This window comes from Schistocerca cancellata, chromosome 4 (assembly GCF_023864275.1).
Source record: "Schistocerca cancellata isolate TAMUIC-IGC-003103 chromosome 4, iqSchCanc2.1, whole genome shotgun sequence".
NCBI classification, from domain to species: domain Eukaryota; kingdom Metazoa; phylum Arthropoda; class Insecta; order Orthoptera; family Acrididae; genus Schistocerca; species Schistocerca cancellata.
In genome coordinates this window covers 939,146,144-939,163,762 of record NC_064629.1, presented here as the reverse complement: position 1 = coordinate 939,163,762, position 17,619 = coordinate 939,146,144, and the positions used below count along the sequence as shown (strand labels likewise).

Below are 17,619 nucleotides of genomic sequence, written 5' to 3'. Positions count from 1 at the left end.
CCGTATGTGCTCGATCTATTTCATGTCGTAATACTGTATTTGAACATTACATTAATGTTTCTCCTATCCGTCAACATATAAAGCATACTGCTGTTTATTACATAAGGTATAAATTCTGGTCAAGTCATCCCTCTACAGTCACTCGACAGTGTCACTTTTCTGTACGTAACAGTAATTTTCAGAGGAGCTGGCACGGGTATCGCAGCAAAATAGTACAGAATGCTGCCGTGTAAGACACGTGCGAAGTGTGACGTGGGAAGAGCCTCCGACTCAGATATTTACCTACTGTCGGCAGTAGTTCTAGTCCACCAATTCTGATGCCGATTTCGATGCCCACGGACCGAGCCTCGGCCTTGTGCTGTGCTCTATTCTGTGTGCTCTGTTGTCAGTCACTGGTGCCGGTCATTGTCGTGTTTTCCTTCGTGCTTATTCTTTCTGCAGTGTTTGGACCCTCTGTTCCCCAGACAGGTTAAGGAGGGAGAAGGGCAAAGAGAGGTGGGAAGTGGCAACAGGTAGCAGAAGGAACAGGCCTAGATCTAAGTCTGACAGTTTTGTGGTGAATGTCAAAAATAAGTTTGACCTGTTGCTTCAGTTAGAAACTGATGAGCCTCAAGCAGAGGTAGGTGTAGACAGGACACAACAAACTTTCAATAGGAAATTGAAAAAGAATGTAGGAAAGCCATCGAAAAGGAAGAAAGTTTTGTTGTTAGGCAGTTCTCGTGCCAGAGGTGTAGGCCAACTTCTGCAGGAGGAATTAGGACCAGAATACCAGGTCACAAATTTTTTCAAACCGAGTGCTAGTCTGGATCAGGTGACAGAGGATTTAGGTTCACTCTGTAAAGGATTTACCAGGGAAGACACCGTGGTTATTGTGGGAGGGCCAGGGAACAGCATCGACAGAGATCCTGGGTACAGTATAGAGTGTGACCTGGTAAAGATTGCGTCGGCATCGAGACACACCGATGTTGAATTTGTATCTGTCCTGAGACGCCATGACCGGCCTCATTTGAACTCTTCTGTTGGGAGAGTTAATTTGGAGTTGGAACGGCTGCTTGGGTCGGGTGCGGGGGGCTCGTATTGGTGTGGTTCCTGTTGATTCTATCAGTAGGTGGGACTATACCAGGCACGGCCTACATCTCAACAGGAAAGGGAAGGGGAAACTGGCTGGGGTAATAGCAGGAAATTTAAGGGGGGGAGGCACTGCCATGAATGGTAAAATACCAGTGGTTACAGGTGTTGGAGCAGCACCTTTTTTAGGATAGGTAAGACAGAAAGATGTCAAGTTCTACGAGAAGTCAGGATTGAAACAAATCTTCAGTTTCGGAAAGAAATTAAACAGCACAATTCTAGCACATTGGATCACCAATCACAGCTGTCAATTATGAATTTTCACCAATCATCAGAAATGTTATCTCCACCAAGTTGTATCTCAGTCCTAGGTAATTGCATTGATGAATTAAAGTCACCCAACCCAGTTGACATAATCTGCCTCTCTGAACACCATGTGACCACTGGTATAGCAACTGGTATAGCAACTAGGCCTAAGCACAATGAGAAACTCAGACAGGAGAGTACTGCAAATGTTAGAATAAGGAAAGGTTCTCATAAAAGTATAATTAAAAATAATGTAAGTATATTTCATCAAAATATTGGGAGTTTAAAGAATAAAATAGATGAGCTTCTGGTTTGTTTAGAAGATTTAGAAGCTGAGGATGAAATAGATATACTATGCCTGTCTGAGCATCACATTGTTACTGATATGGATAAGGTAAATGTAAGTGGATATAAGCTCTCTGCACATGTAATGAGAGAAAATATGGAGAAAGGAGGAGTTGCCATATATGTCAAAAGTTATCATTGTGCAAAAAGTATAGAAACAAAAAAGTTTTGTGTAGAGAAACATATAGAAGCATGTGCCTGTGAGCTTAAATTAAATAAAGGCACATTTATAATTGTAACTGTATATAGGTCCCCATCAGGAAATTTTCATCTATTTCTGAAAAATTTGGACTCCTTGTTGTGCTATCTGTCAGACAGGGGGAAGCAAATTATTATTTGTGGGGACTTCAATGTAGATTCTCTGAAAGAGGGTAATAGGAAAAATGACCTTGAAGTATTACTCGGTTCTTTCAATTTGACACCCGTTATTGATTTTCCTACTCGGGTGGTAAAGGATAGCAGCTCACTGATAGATAACTTCTTTATAGACCAAGATAAGTTTAATCAGATAAATGCTCAGCCTGTTGAGAATGGTCTTTCTGATCATGGTGCACAGCTAGTTACAATATATGACATAGCTCCATTCGGCAATACTAAACAGTCCTCCAAAGTAGTACGTTCAGTCAACGATTTAACAATTGCAAATTTCAGGGAAAGCTTACAGCAGTTAGACTGGGATGAGGTGTACCGTGAACCTGATGCCAATTTAAAATATAATTTATTTCATGACATTTTTGTAAATGCATTTGAAAACTGCTTCCCCAAGAAAATAGTTAAATATACTCGTAAGAAACCTGGTAACAAACCATGGCTTACTAAGGGTATAAAAATATCTTGTAACCGGAAAAGGGAAATGTATCTGACAGCAAGAAAGAGTAGTGACTCAGAAACTATCAAACATTATAAAAACTATTGTTTTATATTAAGAAAAGTTATTAAAAAATCCAGAAGTTTGTGTATCATGTCTGAAATTAGCAACTCTGATAATAAAATTAAAACAATTTGGAATATTATTAAAAAGAGAAACAGGTCAACCAAGAGCACAGGAAGACAGTATTACCATCAAATTGAATGAAAACTTTACGAACAAAAAGTCAGAAGTTGAAAATATTTTTAATAATCATTTTCTAAATGTTGTGGGTATAGTAGGATCCAGGTGTTCTTTAGAAGATGCTAGGCTGTTAATGGAAGAGGCCATCCTATGCAATTTGATACAATTGAAATCTCACCCACTTCTCCCTCTGAAATTAGGAAAATAATAAACTTGCTTAAAAGCAAAAACTCACATGGAATTGATGGCATTTCCAGCAAAATACTAAAAGCTTGTTCTCAACAGATAAGTAAGATTCTAAGCCACCTATGTAATAGCTCTCTGGAACAGGGCATTTTCCCTGATAGACTGAAATATGCTATTGTTATACCTTTGCATAAAAAGGGGGATAGATCGGTTGTCAACAATTACCGTCCAATCTCCCTTCTAACAGCTTTATCCAAAATTTTTGAGAAAGTATTCAAGAGTAGCTTCACATATCTGTAACAATGAAGTACTAACAAAATGTCAGTTTGGTTTCCAGAAAGGTTTTTCAACAGAAAATGCCATATATGCTTTCACCAATCAAGTTTTGAATGATCTGAATAACCGAACACCACCCATTGGGATTTTTTGTGATCTCTCAAAGGCTTTTGATTGTGTAAATCATGAAATTCTGCTAGACAAGCTCAAGTATTGTGGCATGAGTGGGACAGTGCACAAATGGTTTAATTCGTACCTAACTGGAAGAGTGCAGAAAGTTGAAATAAGTAGTTCTCATAATATGCAAAGATCAGCACATTCCTCAAACTGGGGAACTATCAAGAATGGGGTTCCACAAGGGTCAGTCTTGGGTCCTTTGTTGTTCTTAATATATATTAATGACTTGCCATTCTATATTCATGAAGAGGCAAAGTTAGTTCTCTTTGCTGATGACACAAGTATAGTAATCACACCTGACAAACAAGAATTAACTGAGGAAATTGTCAATACTGTCTTTCAGAAAATTACTAAGTGGTTCCTTGTAAACGGACTCTCACTGAATTTTGATAAGACACAGTATATACAGTTCCGTACAGTGAATGGTATGATGCCATTAATAAATATAGACCTTAATCAGAAGCATATAGCTAAGGTAGAATATTCCAAATTTTTAGGTGTGGCCATTGATGAGAGATTAAATTGGAAGAAACACATTGATGATCTGCTGAAACGTTTGAGTTCAGCTACTTATGCAATAAGGGTCATTGCAAATTTTGGTGATAAACATCTTAGTAAATTAGCTTACTACGCCTATTTTCACTCGTTGCTTTCATATGGCATCATATTTTGGGGTAATTCATCACTGAGGAATAAAGTATTTATTGCACAAAAGCGTGTAATCAGAATAATAGCTGGAGTCCACCCAAGATCATCCTGCAGACATTTATTTAAGGATCTAGGGATATTCACAGTAGCTTCTCAGTATATATACTCTCTTATGAAATTTGTTATTAACAACCAAACCCAATTCAAAAGTAATAGCAGTGTGCATAACTACAATATTAGGAGAAAGGATGATCTTCACTAGTCAAGATTAAATCTAACTTTGGCACAGAAAGGGGTGAATTATACTGGCACTAAAGTCTTTGGTCACTTACCAAATAGTATCAAAAGTCTGACAGATAACCAACAAGTATTTAAGAAGAAATTAAAAGAATTTCTGAATGACAACTCCTTTTACTCCATAGAGGAATTTTTAGATATAAATTAAAAAAAAAAAAAAATAAAAAAATAAAAAAAAATAAAAGAAAACACAACAAATGAAAAAGTTGTTATATTAACTTAAGTATGTTGTTAAATTAATTTAATTATATCATGTATTGGAAAATTTGACACGTTCCACATCATTACGAAATATCGTATTCATGATCCATGGAACTTGTATTAATCTAATCTAATCTAATCTAATTGACTCACATGTTGAGATTTGTTCACTGATCCGGTGTTCAGCTTGCTGGCTTGTAGTCAAGTCACTGTCAACTAGCCTAGTTACAGAGGCTAATTCCATGGCGTTGTCAAGCCTGTACCGAGTGGCAACATCAGACAGTCCTGTGCATGTTACAATCTTCTTTTCTTCCTTAGAGTGTGAAACTGTGCCTACCGTGGACCCATTTGTACAGTGCCGGAAGGAGCAGTTGTGCCTCCAGGAGAAGCAATAAAATCTGCAGCAGGAGCAAATGTTGGAACTGCTCAAACAGAATCAGGAATTGCTCCATTCTCATGCTGCACTGATAGTGGTCCACACACCATTAAGCCAATACCTTAATTCTGTCACCCCCACCCCATTCCCTTCCCAGTGCATCGTAAGATCAGGATCAGTTTGCATTGTTGCAGGACCTCAGTGTCATTTCTCCCATTTCATTGAGTCAGTGGGCCATCCCTTTGGTTACGATTGAGAAGCCATAAGTCACCAGCACCTTTGCGGCGATCTTAAACAGATGATAAATGTACAGAGTGTTATGAACTCGTATTCCGACCTGCACCCAGAGGAGTTGTTGGCAAAGTTGTCAGGGGGCCAGTATTTTTTGTGCATCAGCTTGCATGACGTACATGTGCAGTTTCAACGGGACACCACTTCTTGGAGTTTGTTAGTGCTTAACACCTCCTGTGGGCTCTTAGCAGTGTAAGTGCTCACCTTTTGGACCTTCTCATGTCTGGACTTTATCAATGATATTTGGAGAAGTCAATTCAGGAAATTCCTTGTTGCGTAAACTACCTCAATGTCATCTGGGCCACGGGCTCCACATGAGAGGAGCATTTGTGGAACCTGCAGACAGATTTCCAACGCCGTTTGTAGACTGGTCTTCATTGCAAATTAGAAAAAATGTAGTCTTTTTTCCCCAAAGGAGCATTTTTTGCGTCATGTGCTCAGCCTTATGGAGCACGTCAAGACATTGTGAACCTGCCAGCATCAGAGAACCTTGAGATCTCTTTGGCCAAGATTCATTTCCCAAGTCACTTACATCTGCCATTCCCTTAACTGGCTTTGCCAAAGGGGCATCAAATTTCTCTGGTCTGCAGATTGTCACAGGGTCTTTCAATCCTACCAATAGTGTTTGTTCTGTGCTCCCCATTTGGCTTCTTTTATGCTGGGTAAGTTTTTAACCCTGGCCTGTGACACATTCCAGTATGGAATTGTGGTGTGGTACTATCACATCAGAATCCAGACGTGTATGGGGTGAAGTTGGTACTGACCACCAATCACAAGCCATTGCTTTCCTTATTCGGCCTTCATTCCAAACTGCTGAATAGGACTGCTCACTGATTTTGTAGGGAGGTGCTTTTTCTCAATAATTATTCTTATGACATTCAATAACGGCCCACTGCCCAGCATACAAATGCAGATGGGCTATTTTGATTGCCAGTGGGACCAGATCCAGAACTCAACCCACAGGAGGCCCTAATTTTTGCCTCGGCTAATGTCTTGCGACAGACGTTGCCAGATTTTCCTATGGTAGCACAGGAAGTGGTAGCTGCCACAACCACTGCCCTACTTTTCCAGAAAATTGTTTCAGCTGTCCATGTGGCGTGGCCTGAGGCACTCTTTTTGGAGCAGATTTGGTGTGATGTACATTGTTTTTCTGCTATGATTGACTGAGCATTCTCCAGGGCATCCTCATACTCATCATGGAGGAGCAAAGCTGTCCAGTTGTCATCCCTCCAGTTTTGTGCCCTCGCATACTCCAGCTGCAGCACGCATCACACTGGCGTATGACTCTTATGAAGGCTTTGGCACGTCTTCACATCTACTGGCTTGCATGGCCTGTGCACAAAACCGTGCTGTGCTGCGGCATCAGTTTTCCCCTTGGTGAGTTGCAGATCACTATTGGGGGCAGGGTGCGTGCCAGCTTTGCAGACTCCTATGTGGTTGTTGGTGGTTGACGCTTTGTTGAATTTCCCTTATGTCACCAAACTGTCCTCCACAATGTCGACAGCAAATGGTTGTGCATTAGCTGTAATTTTTGCTATCGAGGGGTTTCCCAAATTCTCGTATCTGATAACAATCAGCAATTTGTGTCACAGGATTTTAAAGACTGCATTTGCAGTGGTATCCAGCATTTGACCACGACCTTATTTCACCCGATGTCTAACTCACAGGTGGTGTACTATGTGTGTATGTACAAGATCCAAATGCAGACGTGTGTGTTTCCCTCATACTGTGACCCCGTTGAGTTGCCTGGCTAAATACCGGGCGATGCCAGGTAACAGATGTAGTCCGATGGAACATTTACGTGGGTGCCAGCCACAATGTCATATGCCTCAGATTGTCACATCCCGATGTGCTTTTCTCACAGGACTGTTGTTCGTTTGAACCCGGTCTTTCAGCCAGCAGCAAGGTTGCTGCTGGGTGTAGTGTTGGACCACATAGATTGGCATTGTGGATACTGGTCAGGAACAGCTGATCCATCCTTGTAATCAGTTGCGACAATGGGGTCGGTTGCGGCATTGTTTCAGTGGGAGCCTCCCAATTGCAGCTGCGTACTCCCCTGCTACTGTCCCCATGTGCATGTGCCCTCCACCATTCTACCTTTGACCACGGAGTGGGGCACCCGCAGGGCTAGCTCTTGTGCCCCCTACTGTGGAACCCATGGAATTTGAACCATTGCCTCCTTTCCCTGCTCACCAGTGGCGGAGTCTACACCCTGACTGTGTCGGATAACCAACCATTACACCAGACTCTGCTGCTCCACTGGCAGAGCAAGCTGTATTTTGGCCTTACCTGGCCTTTTCAGGGGGAAGGGATTTAGTATCCCCATCAGCAGACATCGAGATGTATGCAATGAAGGTACTACATGCATGGGTACTACAGCAAAATAGTGCAGAGCACTGCCTTGGGGGCATGTGTGAAGCATGGCATGAGCAGAGCCACTGACCCAGATGTCTGGTATCAGTAGCTGTATGCCTGGTGTAGCAGTTCTAACACTGATTTCAATGCCTGTGGACCAAGCCTCAGCACCACACAGTGCTCTGTTCCATGTGCTCTGTTGTCAATTGCTCGCGCTAGTCATGTGTCGTGTTTTCCTCCATGCTCATTCTCTACGTGGTATTCAGACTCTATGTTCCCCACTGATTAACTCACTTGTTAAGATCCGTTCCCTCTTCCAACATTCAGCTCCCCAGTTTGTAGTTGAGCCACTATCAGCTAGCCTAGTTACATTCATGCTGATGACAATTCCAAGGCATTATCACGCCTGTGCCGATACTAAAAGTGTCATTATCAGTGTTAGATAACTGCGAACCTGACATGATATTTATGTGGCTGGAGAAAAGGAGTGGTGCTGTAACACTACATTTGTCTCTGCCATCTACAACAATGTATTGGGTTCTATTGCTCAAAAAGTGTTCAAGTCCGTCACATGTATGATACTATGCGTATGGAGTTTAAATAACTGCAAGTGGCAAGCTTTAATATTTGAAGGGAAGTGTTGTGGTTTAGTGGAGGGGGTAATCCAGTATTAGGTTTTAGTCCTTATATCAAGCTAGAGGTTTTGGTTGGAGAAACACACGTGGTCAGTTATTTAAGTGTAAATAAATTTTAGTGTTTCCATGGAAACAAAAGTATTGGTTCACATGTGGCAGTTTAACTTTTGCTTTTTAACTGCTGTTTCAGAACTTTTCTTTTATGAGGTCCAAGGATCTGTCAGGATGTTAAGTGAAGATGGTTAGCAGTCTGTTCTAATTACCAGGTCTGGAATTTGTTTAAGTGTAATCAGATAGCAACAAGGCTCAAATTAGGGACATATGAGTTGTTACTAATTAACCTTGTTCTTTGGATCAAAATAAGGCTAGCAACATTTATCAAAACAATTTCACAAATGCAGGAGGCAAGATGTCAACCTGCATATGTCAATAAGTTTTTTCTTGTGGTTACCATGGTGTAATTACATCAGGTGTCAAAACTGTATGTACTCCACATGCTCTCAATCATGTGGATGATGGCTTGGGTGTGCTGATTACTGTATGGGATAAGAGGAAAATTAAATTGTACATTTTACTGACTGAGCTGTATTTGATAATAAGTTGCAAGGAACTTACTATTATTGTACCCACCCTCTATTTAAATTAATGACAATATGAAAGTAGTATGAGTTCCATAGTGCTTAGATCCATTTGAACCTTTTTTTTTTTTAAGTAATGTGTATACAAACACTTTATACAATGTTTGGCTTCTTCCTTATTTTGGCTAACAAGATTTTAATCCATTTTCAGGATATTGACATGTAATTTTATTCTAAACTGATATCTTAGCCACATTCACCTGGTATGTATTTTTGCAGAATTTTGTATTTCTACTTTTTTATGTATTTTATGTAACAGTGTAACTAATTATTTCAATTTCCATTTGAATGGCAGGGTCATTTGAATATAAGTGTTAGCAAAAGCAGGGGAGAGTGAGACTTCTGCAGGAGGATTTATTACTTTACACTTTTTCATTTGTTTACCTCCTGTAGTATACTTTTTCAATATTAAAACCAATAATCACGCTGAAGAATACCATATAAATAGTACCACACATTGATTCATTATTCTAGGAGCAATGAAACATAAAACATCAAATATATCTTTAATGTGAACATTTTAGGTTAAGCTATACTATGACAGTAAACTTGTTGTATCATTTTACTTCTAATACATTTTTGTTTTACAGGGCATCAAAAGTGTGTCATCTCTGGAACCGTGTAGCTTCCATTAATTCCTTGTGGCACAATGTAGATCTATCAGGGAACCGTCTTAAAAAAGCATACAAAAATGATACTCGTATCAGACGGTTATTTTCAAATAAATTGACACATGTACGTCATCTTGACATTGGTATGCAAATGCAGGTCTTTTCTGATTTATTTTCTGATGTGTTTCAGTTGCATGTAAATCTGTAGGTTCCAAATATTTGTTATGTTGTATTTATTTATTTATTTTACTTTTAATATTATTCAGTGTACTTACTATCAGGGCAGAAAGAAAAAGTAAGAGGGGTTTTTAGACAATACCCTGTAATAACTGCAGAAAATATTTTTTTGATTGGAGGTGCAAACTTACAGGGACACAGAACTGTTGCCTTACTTGTATAAATGACACATCAAGTGCAGCAACAGGGAACACTACAAGAAGTATCACCTGATATGTTTAAGTTAGATTGCTTTACTCAGAATTCAACTTAATACAATAGGACAGCTCTGAATTATTAGGATGCTTTTACAAGAGCAGTTATTGCTATATAGTAAACAGCACCATTATTTGGTGGCTAAATAACTTTCTTTAGTGAAGTGTTATATCTTGTGCCATTTTAAAGTTTAATTCCATTGGATGGTGAAATAAGCCGTACTTACATCCACTATTTCCAATTCCAAAATGACTACTACATCAAAAATATTCTGTTTTTATTGTTTTTTTCCCTTCTTTCATTTAAGAAATTGTTATGTTTGCTCTAGACTCAATAATGAGGTATTTCCAATTACAATAAATATAGAAGATAACAGTTTTGGCTTCTGTATTGGCTCTGTAAGTGAGTAACTTCACTGTTTCATACTGTCTTCTTTTTTCAGTATTTGTGTGTGTGTGTGTGTGTGTGTGTGTGTGTGTGTGTGTGTGTTACTTAGAGAACTACCCGTATTGTAAGTTGACTAACACCTAATTTGCTGTTTATGGTAATTCTTTTTAAAGTGTCCAGACTTTGCCCCAAATTCGGTTCAGTCCAACTACTGGGTGTTTTTCTGTTCAACTCTAGTGTACTATGAGTTATGCTGAGAAGTCATTCTGTTGAACTGAAAATAAAAATGTAGCAATTTTTCATTTTCTCTCCTTTCTAGTCTGCAAAAATGCAGCAACAACAGTAGTATACTTATGTTGCAGAACAAGTATTAAAACGTTACATAGCATTGATGATAAATCTTCATGACAAGGCATGTTTAAGACAGTTGGTAAGCTCACATTCATATGCAGTACATTCACTTCCTAGTGCTTAACAACAAAAATCCAACAATGATTGAGAGTATAGATCATCAATTACTTGGAAGATGAAGATTTACAGGGAAAGCAGACACAGAAAAAGTAACCATTAGTGTGGAAAAGCCTTCACACTACAGTTTTTGTCATAGTAAGAAAGTATACATACACACATGCTTCTGTAGCTGTAATGTGGCTCAAGATTGTTGGCCTAAGCTGAGGAGGATGGAGAGGCAGGAAAAGTAGAAGAGAACATGACAGATGATTGCTTAGAGTGAGTGCAGGAGGGGACAGGTGAATTGAACACAGGGAGAGTGTACACAGATGGATCAATGCGGACACAGTACCTATGGGAAGATGGTGGTGCATTATAGTGGCATGCAGGAAAAAGGCAACATCATAAAAATGTGAGTGTTTTAAGAAATGATCCCCAAGGAGGATAAAATAAATAACAAATGAAATTAAAGAAAACATTAGAGACACCTGAAGCTGAGAAGAAGTAGAAGAAATATAAGCACGAGGTTAGGAGAACAGAAATGTAGAGAGAGGGAGACAGGATATCATTAGGCCAGTGGATTTTGAGATCATAGAGTGTTCAGGACAGAAAAGACCTTCATCATAGTGTAGAGAAACTGCTGTAGGTATGAGACTTCAGATGGCATGATTTGGAAGTACCTGTTAAGATCAGCTATGTGGAACTGATATGCTTGGGCTGCTCAGATTTCTTTTACTGTGAAGAAAAGTGAGTGTTTGTTATCTTAGTAGTAGTCATTAGAGCACTGCAACCATGTGGATGATCCATGTGGCATTCACGCAGCTACAATGTGTGAAAGAGAGAGATAGAGAGAGCAAATAAACTTTGCATAGCTTCGTGGAAGTTGCTGAAAATGATCAGGAGTAGGAGATTCGTGTTTAACGACCTGTAGACAATGAGGTCATTAGAGATGGAGCACAAGCTTGGATTAGGGAAGGAAGGGGAAGGAAGTCGGCTGTGCCCTTTCAAAGGAACCATCCCAGCATTTGCCTGAAGCAATTTGGGGAAATCATGTAAAACCTAAATCAGGATGGCAGGACACAGGTTTGAACTGCCATCCTCCCGAATGTGAGTCCAGTTCGCTAACCACTGCAACCCTCACTCGGTCCTCAAGATGATCAACACTACCTCAGCTAATGACACAGTCACTCCCCCCTGCGGGTTCGGGGGTAAGAATAGGCCCGCGGTAGTCCTGCCTGTCGTAAGAGGCGACTAAAAGGAGTCGCAAAAGTCTTTGACCTCCATCTTTCCAAATTCTTGTGAAGAGCGAGCCAACTGGGGAAGGGTGCCTTACGTGGTGCATTGTATGCGTCGTGTATTGAGAACTTTAGCCAGCTTTCTTGTCGTCGCAATGCTGTCCCGCTCGTTTTCCATCTCTCGGGCGAGGATACGTTCCTGGGTGCGATTACCACTATGCACTGTGCAGTGTTGCTTTTTGCAGAGACAACGACCGTGGACATCTTTGCACCTAATATCCAACACGGTAGCCAGTCTGTTGTGGTGGGGCCGCCACGTACCCTGTCGGTTGTAGCCCCCTGACTACACAGGGATCGCTCTGCTGATGCCTGCGCCATTAACTCCCCACGTATGCCGAGGAGTAGATGCCTATCTCTCTGGGGCATCGGAACTCCCGGCAATGGCCATCCTGCCAGGTGACCCTTGCTGAGGCTGGGTGGCGCCCGTGGGGAGGGCCCTTGGTCAGAGTGGGTGGCATCAGGGCGGATGACCCTCAATGAAGCGTGATACATCATCTCTCACTGGTGGTCAGCCGCCAGCAGTCTCTAAGCATTCTCGGGCTCAATTTAATGCTCAGAAATACGATCCGAAAACGTTCCCCTCCCTGGCCACACCGTGGGAGGAGCGTAAGTCTCAGGATGGCAGTGACAGTTATTCGCCCCAGTTCCTAGTTTGTACGAGAGCTGGTGGGGAGTCTTTCATGTCCACAAAGCCTCAGTTCTTCACCGAGCATTTAGAGGACAAGTTTGGGGAGGCGGAGGACTTGTCCAAAATGCTCTCTGTGTCAGTACTGATAAAAACGGCATCCTCTGCCCAGTCACAAAGGTTACTTGCTTGTGACAAGTTGGGGGATGTTGCCGTTACGATCACACCCCATAAGAGTTTAAATATGGTCCAGGGTATTATTTACCATAGGAACCTTCTTCTGCAGTCTGATGACGAGCTGCGTGCCAATTTAGAGTGTCGAGGTGTTCATTTCGTCCGGCGCCTTCATCGGGGTCTGAAGGATAATCAGATTGCTACCGGTGCCTTCATCTTGGCCTTCGAAGGTGATACGTTACTGGAGAAGGTCAAGGTGATGGTCTACCGTTGTGATGTCAAGCCCTATATCCCTCTCCCGATGTGGTGCTTTAAGTGCTGGAAGTTTGGCCATATGTCTTCCCGCTGTACTTCCAGCCTCACATGTCGAGATTGCAGATGCCCATCACATCTCGATACTCCGTGTGCCCCGCCTCCCATCTGTGTCAACTGCGGAGAGCATCATTCACCTTGCTCGCCAGACTGCAGGATCTTACAGAAAGAGCGAAAAATCATGGAATATAAGACCCTGGACCGATTGACCTAGACTGAGGCTAAGAGGAAATGTGACCGACTACATCCTGCTCGAATGACATCTTCATATGTCACTGCTACAACAACTGTGTTCACCCCATCAATTCAGCGAATTCCAGCCAAATCACTGAGCCGTACAACTCCACATGCCCCCTTGCCCATGTGGGGCACAACTCGCCCTGTTGCTCCTGCGCCGCCTACCTCGAGAGCAACACCCCCCCCTCACCCATCGGGGACGTCCGTTCCCGCTTCTAAACTGGAGAAGTGTCCAACTTCTTCGGCTCCTCTTGCTTGCAAGGGGTCCCTTGGGTCCCTCCCTTCCCAGGTTTCCACAAGTGGCAAGGATGACGCCCGACAGTGGCATAAGTGTCCACAGGCAGCTGGTTGTAGGGCTTCGCGATCCTCCTCCGTCCCAGAGACTGAATCGGTGAAGCCCTCCCAGCCAGTTAAACCCAAGGAGCAGCGAGAGAAGTCCAAGAAAAAGACCTCTAAGACCAAGGAACTTGTTGTGGCACCCCCCCCCCCCCCCCCACCGCAACCTTCAAGCTCTGCGTCTGAGGATGAGGTGGAGAGCCTGGCGTCCACTGAGGACCTAGATCTCGCTGGTCCCTCAGACGCATTGGATAGCCCTTGCACAGGTGCTCAATCAGTGGCGGCAGGTGACACAGCAGCGTAATCTACCTCCCCAGTCCCTTCACGCCTTTCTCGGCCATGGACATTGTCATCCTCCAGTGAAACTGCAGCGGTTTTTTCCACCATTTTGCTGAGCTCAGACAACTTCTCAGCCTTCACCCTTTCCTCTGCATTGCTGTTCAAGAAACTGGGTTTCCAGCATGCGCACCCCCGCCCGCCGTGGCTATCGGGGTTATTATAGGAACCGGGCGGTTTACGAAAGGGTCTCTGGTGGCGTCTTCATCTATGTCCATCACTCCCTTCACAGCGAGTCTGTCCCTCTACAAACACCTTTAGAGGCTCTCGCTGTTCGGGTGTGGATGCCACAGGCTGTTACTGTCTGCAGTCTGTATCTTCCACCGGATGGTGATGTCCTGCAGCATGTCCTGGCTGTGCTGATAGCCCAATTGCCGCTACCTTTTCTGTTACTGGGTGACTTCAACACCCATAACCCTCTGTGGGGTGGAACAGTGGCAACAGGCCAAGGCAGCACGGTTGAGCATGTATTGGCACAGCTTGACCTTTCCCTTTTAAATGATGATGCCTTCACACATTTCAGTGTGGTGCATGGCACGTACTCGGCCATTGACCTTTCTATCTGCAGCCCTAGCCTCTTACCCTCTGTCCAATGGAGTGTGCATGACGACTTGTGTGGTAGTGACCACTGTCCGATATTTCTGTCACTGCCACAGCGTCACTCTTCTGGGTGCCCTTGCAGATGGGCTAAGAATAGGGCTGACTGGGACTTGTTCTCCTCCATTGCCACTATTGAGCCTCTTTCCGATGATGGCCTTGATGCGGTGGTTCACTCGGTCACCACCGGCATCGTTACTGCCGCAGAATCTCCCATTCCTCGTTCTTCTGGGTCCCCTTGGCGGAGGACTGTGCCTTGGTGGTCACCTGAGATCACTGAGGCGATTAAAGATCGTCGGTGGGCACTCCAGCATCACAAGCGACATCTCTCATTAGAACACCTCATCGCCTTTAAATGGCTCCGTGTACGGGCCCGCCACATCATTCGCCAACACAAGCAGGAGTGCTGGGAACAGTATGTCTCCACCATTGGCCTCCGTATCTCTCTATCGCGGGTTTGGGACAAGATTAGGCGCCTCTATGGCTATCGGACCCTTGTCAGCATCCCTGCACTCTCACTGAATGGAACTGTTTGTACTGACTCCAACATAATTGCAAACCGCTTAGCAGAGCAGTTTGCTCTGAGTTCCGCTTCTGCAAATTACCCCCTGGCCATCTGCTCCCTGAAAGAACAGTTGGAACGTTGGAGCCTTTCGTTCCACACGCGCCACCCTGAATCCTACAATGTTCCGTTCAGTGAGTGGGAATTCCAAAGTGCCCTAGCCGCTTGTGCTGATACAGCTCCCAGGCCAGATTGCATTAACTGTCAGATGCTCAAACACCTCTCAGTGGACTGCCAGCGACGCCTCCTGGACCTTTACAAACATGTCTGGGTCGAGGGTGAGTTTCTGTCGCAATGGCGGGAAAGCATCGTAATCCCCCTTTTGAAACCTGGCAAGAATCCACTGGAGGTGAACAACTACTGCCCCATCAGCCTCACCAACGTTCTTTGCAAGTTGCTCGAACTCATGGTGAGCCGGCGGTTGAGTTGGGTACTCGAGTCTTGGGGCCTTCTTGCTCCGTCTCAGGGTGGGTACCGTAAGGGCCACTCTGCCGCCGATAATCTGGTGAGCCTGGAGTCTGCCATCCATACGGCCTTTGCCCGCCGTCAGCACCTCGTTGCGACATGTGGAAGGCATACGATACGACATGGTGACATCACATCCTCTCTACACTTCATGATTGGGGTCTTTGGGGTTCTCTGCCAATTTTCATATGAAATTTTCTGTCGCATCATACCTTCTGCGTGCAAGTTGCGGCCTCACATAGTTCCCCCCGAGTTCAGGAGAACGGGGTACCGCAGGGATCTGCCCTAAGTGTCTGCCAGTTTTTACTTGCAATTAATGGGCTTGCTGCAGCGGTGAGAACGTCTGTCTCGGCTTCCTTGTATGCTGACGACTTCTGCCTCTACTATAGCTCCATTGGCATTGCAGCTACTGAACCTCAGCTGCAGGGTGTTATCCGCAAGGCGCAGTCTTGGGCTGTAGCGCATTGCTTCCAGTTTTTGGCTGCCAAGACCTGCGTTATGCATTTCTGCTGGCAATGCACTGTTCACCCTGAGCCACGGCTTTATCTTGACGGCGAACCTCTTGCTGTGGTGGAGACACATCGGTTTTTGGGTGTGGTTTTTGATGCCTGGTTGACTTGGCTCCCTCATATTCTGCAGCTTAAACAGATGTGTTGGCGGCATCTTAATGCTCTGTGTTGCTTGAGGCACACCAGCTGGGGTGCCGACCGGTGTACCCTGTTACGACTCTACCAGGCGTTAATTCAGTCCCGGCTGGATTATGGGAGCCTGGCTTATGGTTCAGCATCCCCTTCTGCGTTGCGGGTGCTGGACCCCATCCTTCACAGCGGGATCCGACCTGCCATTGGAGCTTTCTGGACCAGCCCTGTGAACAACATACTTGTGGAGGCAGGTGTCCCTCCACTGCGGTTACGGTGCCAATATTTACTGGCTGCTTATGCTACACACGTTTGTAGCTTGCCTGGGCATCCCAGTTATCATCTCCTGTTCCCTCAGTCTGTCGTCAATCTCCCAGAACGTCGGCCCCGGTCGGGTTATACGATTGCAGTTCGCTTCAGAGATCTTCTCTCCGGGCTTGGGGTTTTCCCTCTTCCAGCTCTTTTCCAGGCCCCTCTGCGTACACCTCCATGGTGTGTGCCCCACCCATGCCTTCGGCTCAAATTGGGACAGGGCCCGAAGGACTCGGTCCCTCCTGAGGCATTCTGCCGCCGCTTTCTTTCCATCCTTGCCACATATCAGGGTTCTGGCATTGTCTACTCTGACGGTTTGATGGTTGCTGGTCGTGTCGGTTATGCTCTCACTCTAGGGGACCATTACGAACAACACTCATTGCCGGCTGGCTGCAGTGTTTTCACTGCTGAGCTGGTCCCCATCTCTTGTGTCCTAGCCTGTTGCGGCCGCTCTGTGGTCTTTGTGTGGTCCCCTGGCCATGTCAGCATCCCGGTCAAAGAACGTGTTGACATGCTGGCCAAATAGGCTGTTGGTGCACCAACCTTATCGACTGGGCTTTCGGAGAGTGACCTCAGGGCAGTTTTGCGGCAGCATGTACTTCGCACCTGGGGTGAAGAATGGTGCACTCTGCCTTCACCAAACAAACTTCGGGCCATCAAGGAGGCTACCAGTGCGTGGCGCTCCTCCTTGCAGGTCGCTCGCAAGGAGTCTGTTGTCCCTGGCGGACGCATTGGGCACACCTGGGTGACGCACAGCCACGTATTGTGCCGTGAGGACCCACCTCTATGTTGCTGCAGATCCGCTCTGACTGTGGTCCACATTTTGTTGACCTGTCCCCTTTTAGCTGTGCTCAGGCAGACGTTTGCGCTGCCTGATACATTCCCTACCCTTTTAAGAGATGACACTGCCGTGGCCGGCTTAGTTCAGCGTTTTAGTCGGGCAGGGGGCTTTTATCACGTAATCTGAGTGTTTGTCATTTTTTTTGTTTTCAGTCTGGCC

The 17,619-nt window shown here is 44.3% G+C and overlaps 1 protein-coding gene across 3 annotated transcripts in view; it reads left to right on the top strand.

Moving 5' to 3' along the window:
* Nucleotides 1–17,619, top strand: part of LOC126185136 (F-box/LRR-repeat protein 6) — a 235,207-nt gene that overhangs the window by 57,083 nt on the left and 160,505 nt on the right. For all 3 annotated transcript variants that reach the window (XM_049927972.1, XM_049927970.1, XM_049927971.1), the window contains one exon: nt 9,441–9,604. In XM_049927972.1, the coding sequence (XP_049783929.1) occupies nt 9,441–9,604 (164 nt within the window). The remainder of the gene's footprint in view (nt 1–9,440; nt 9,605–17,619) is intronic.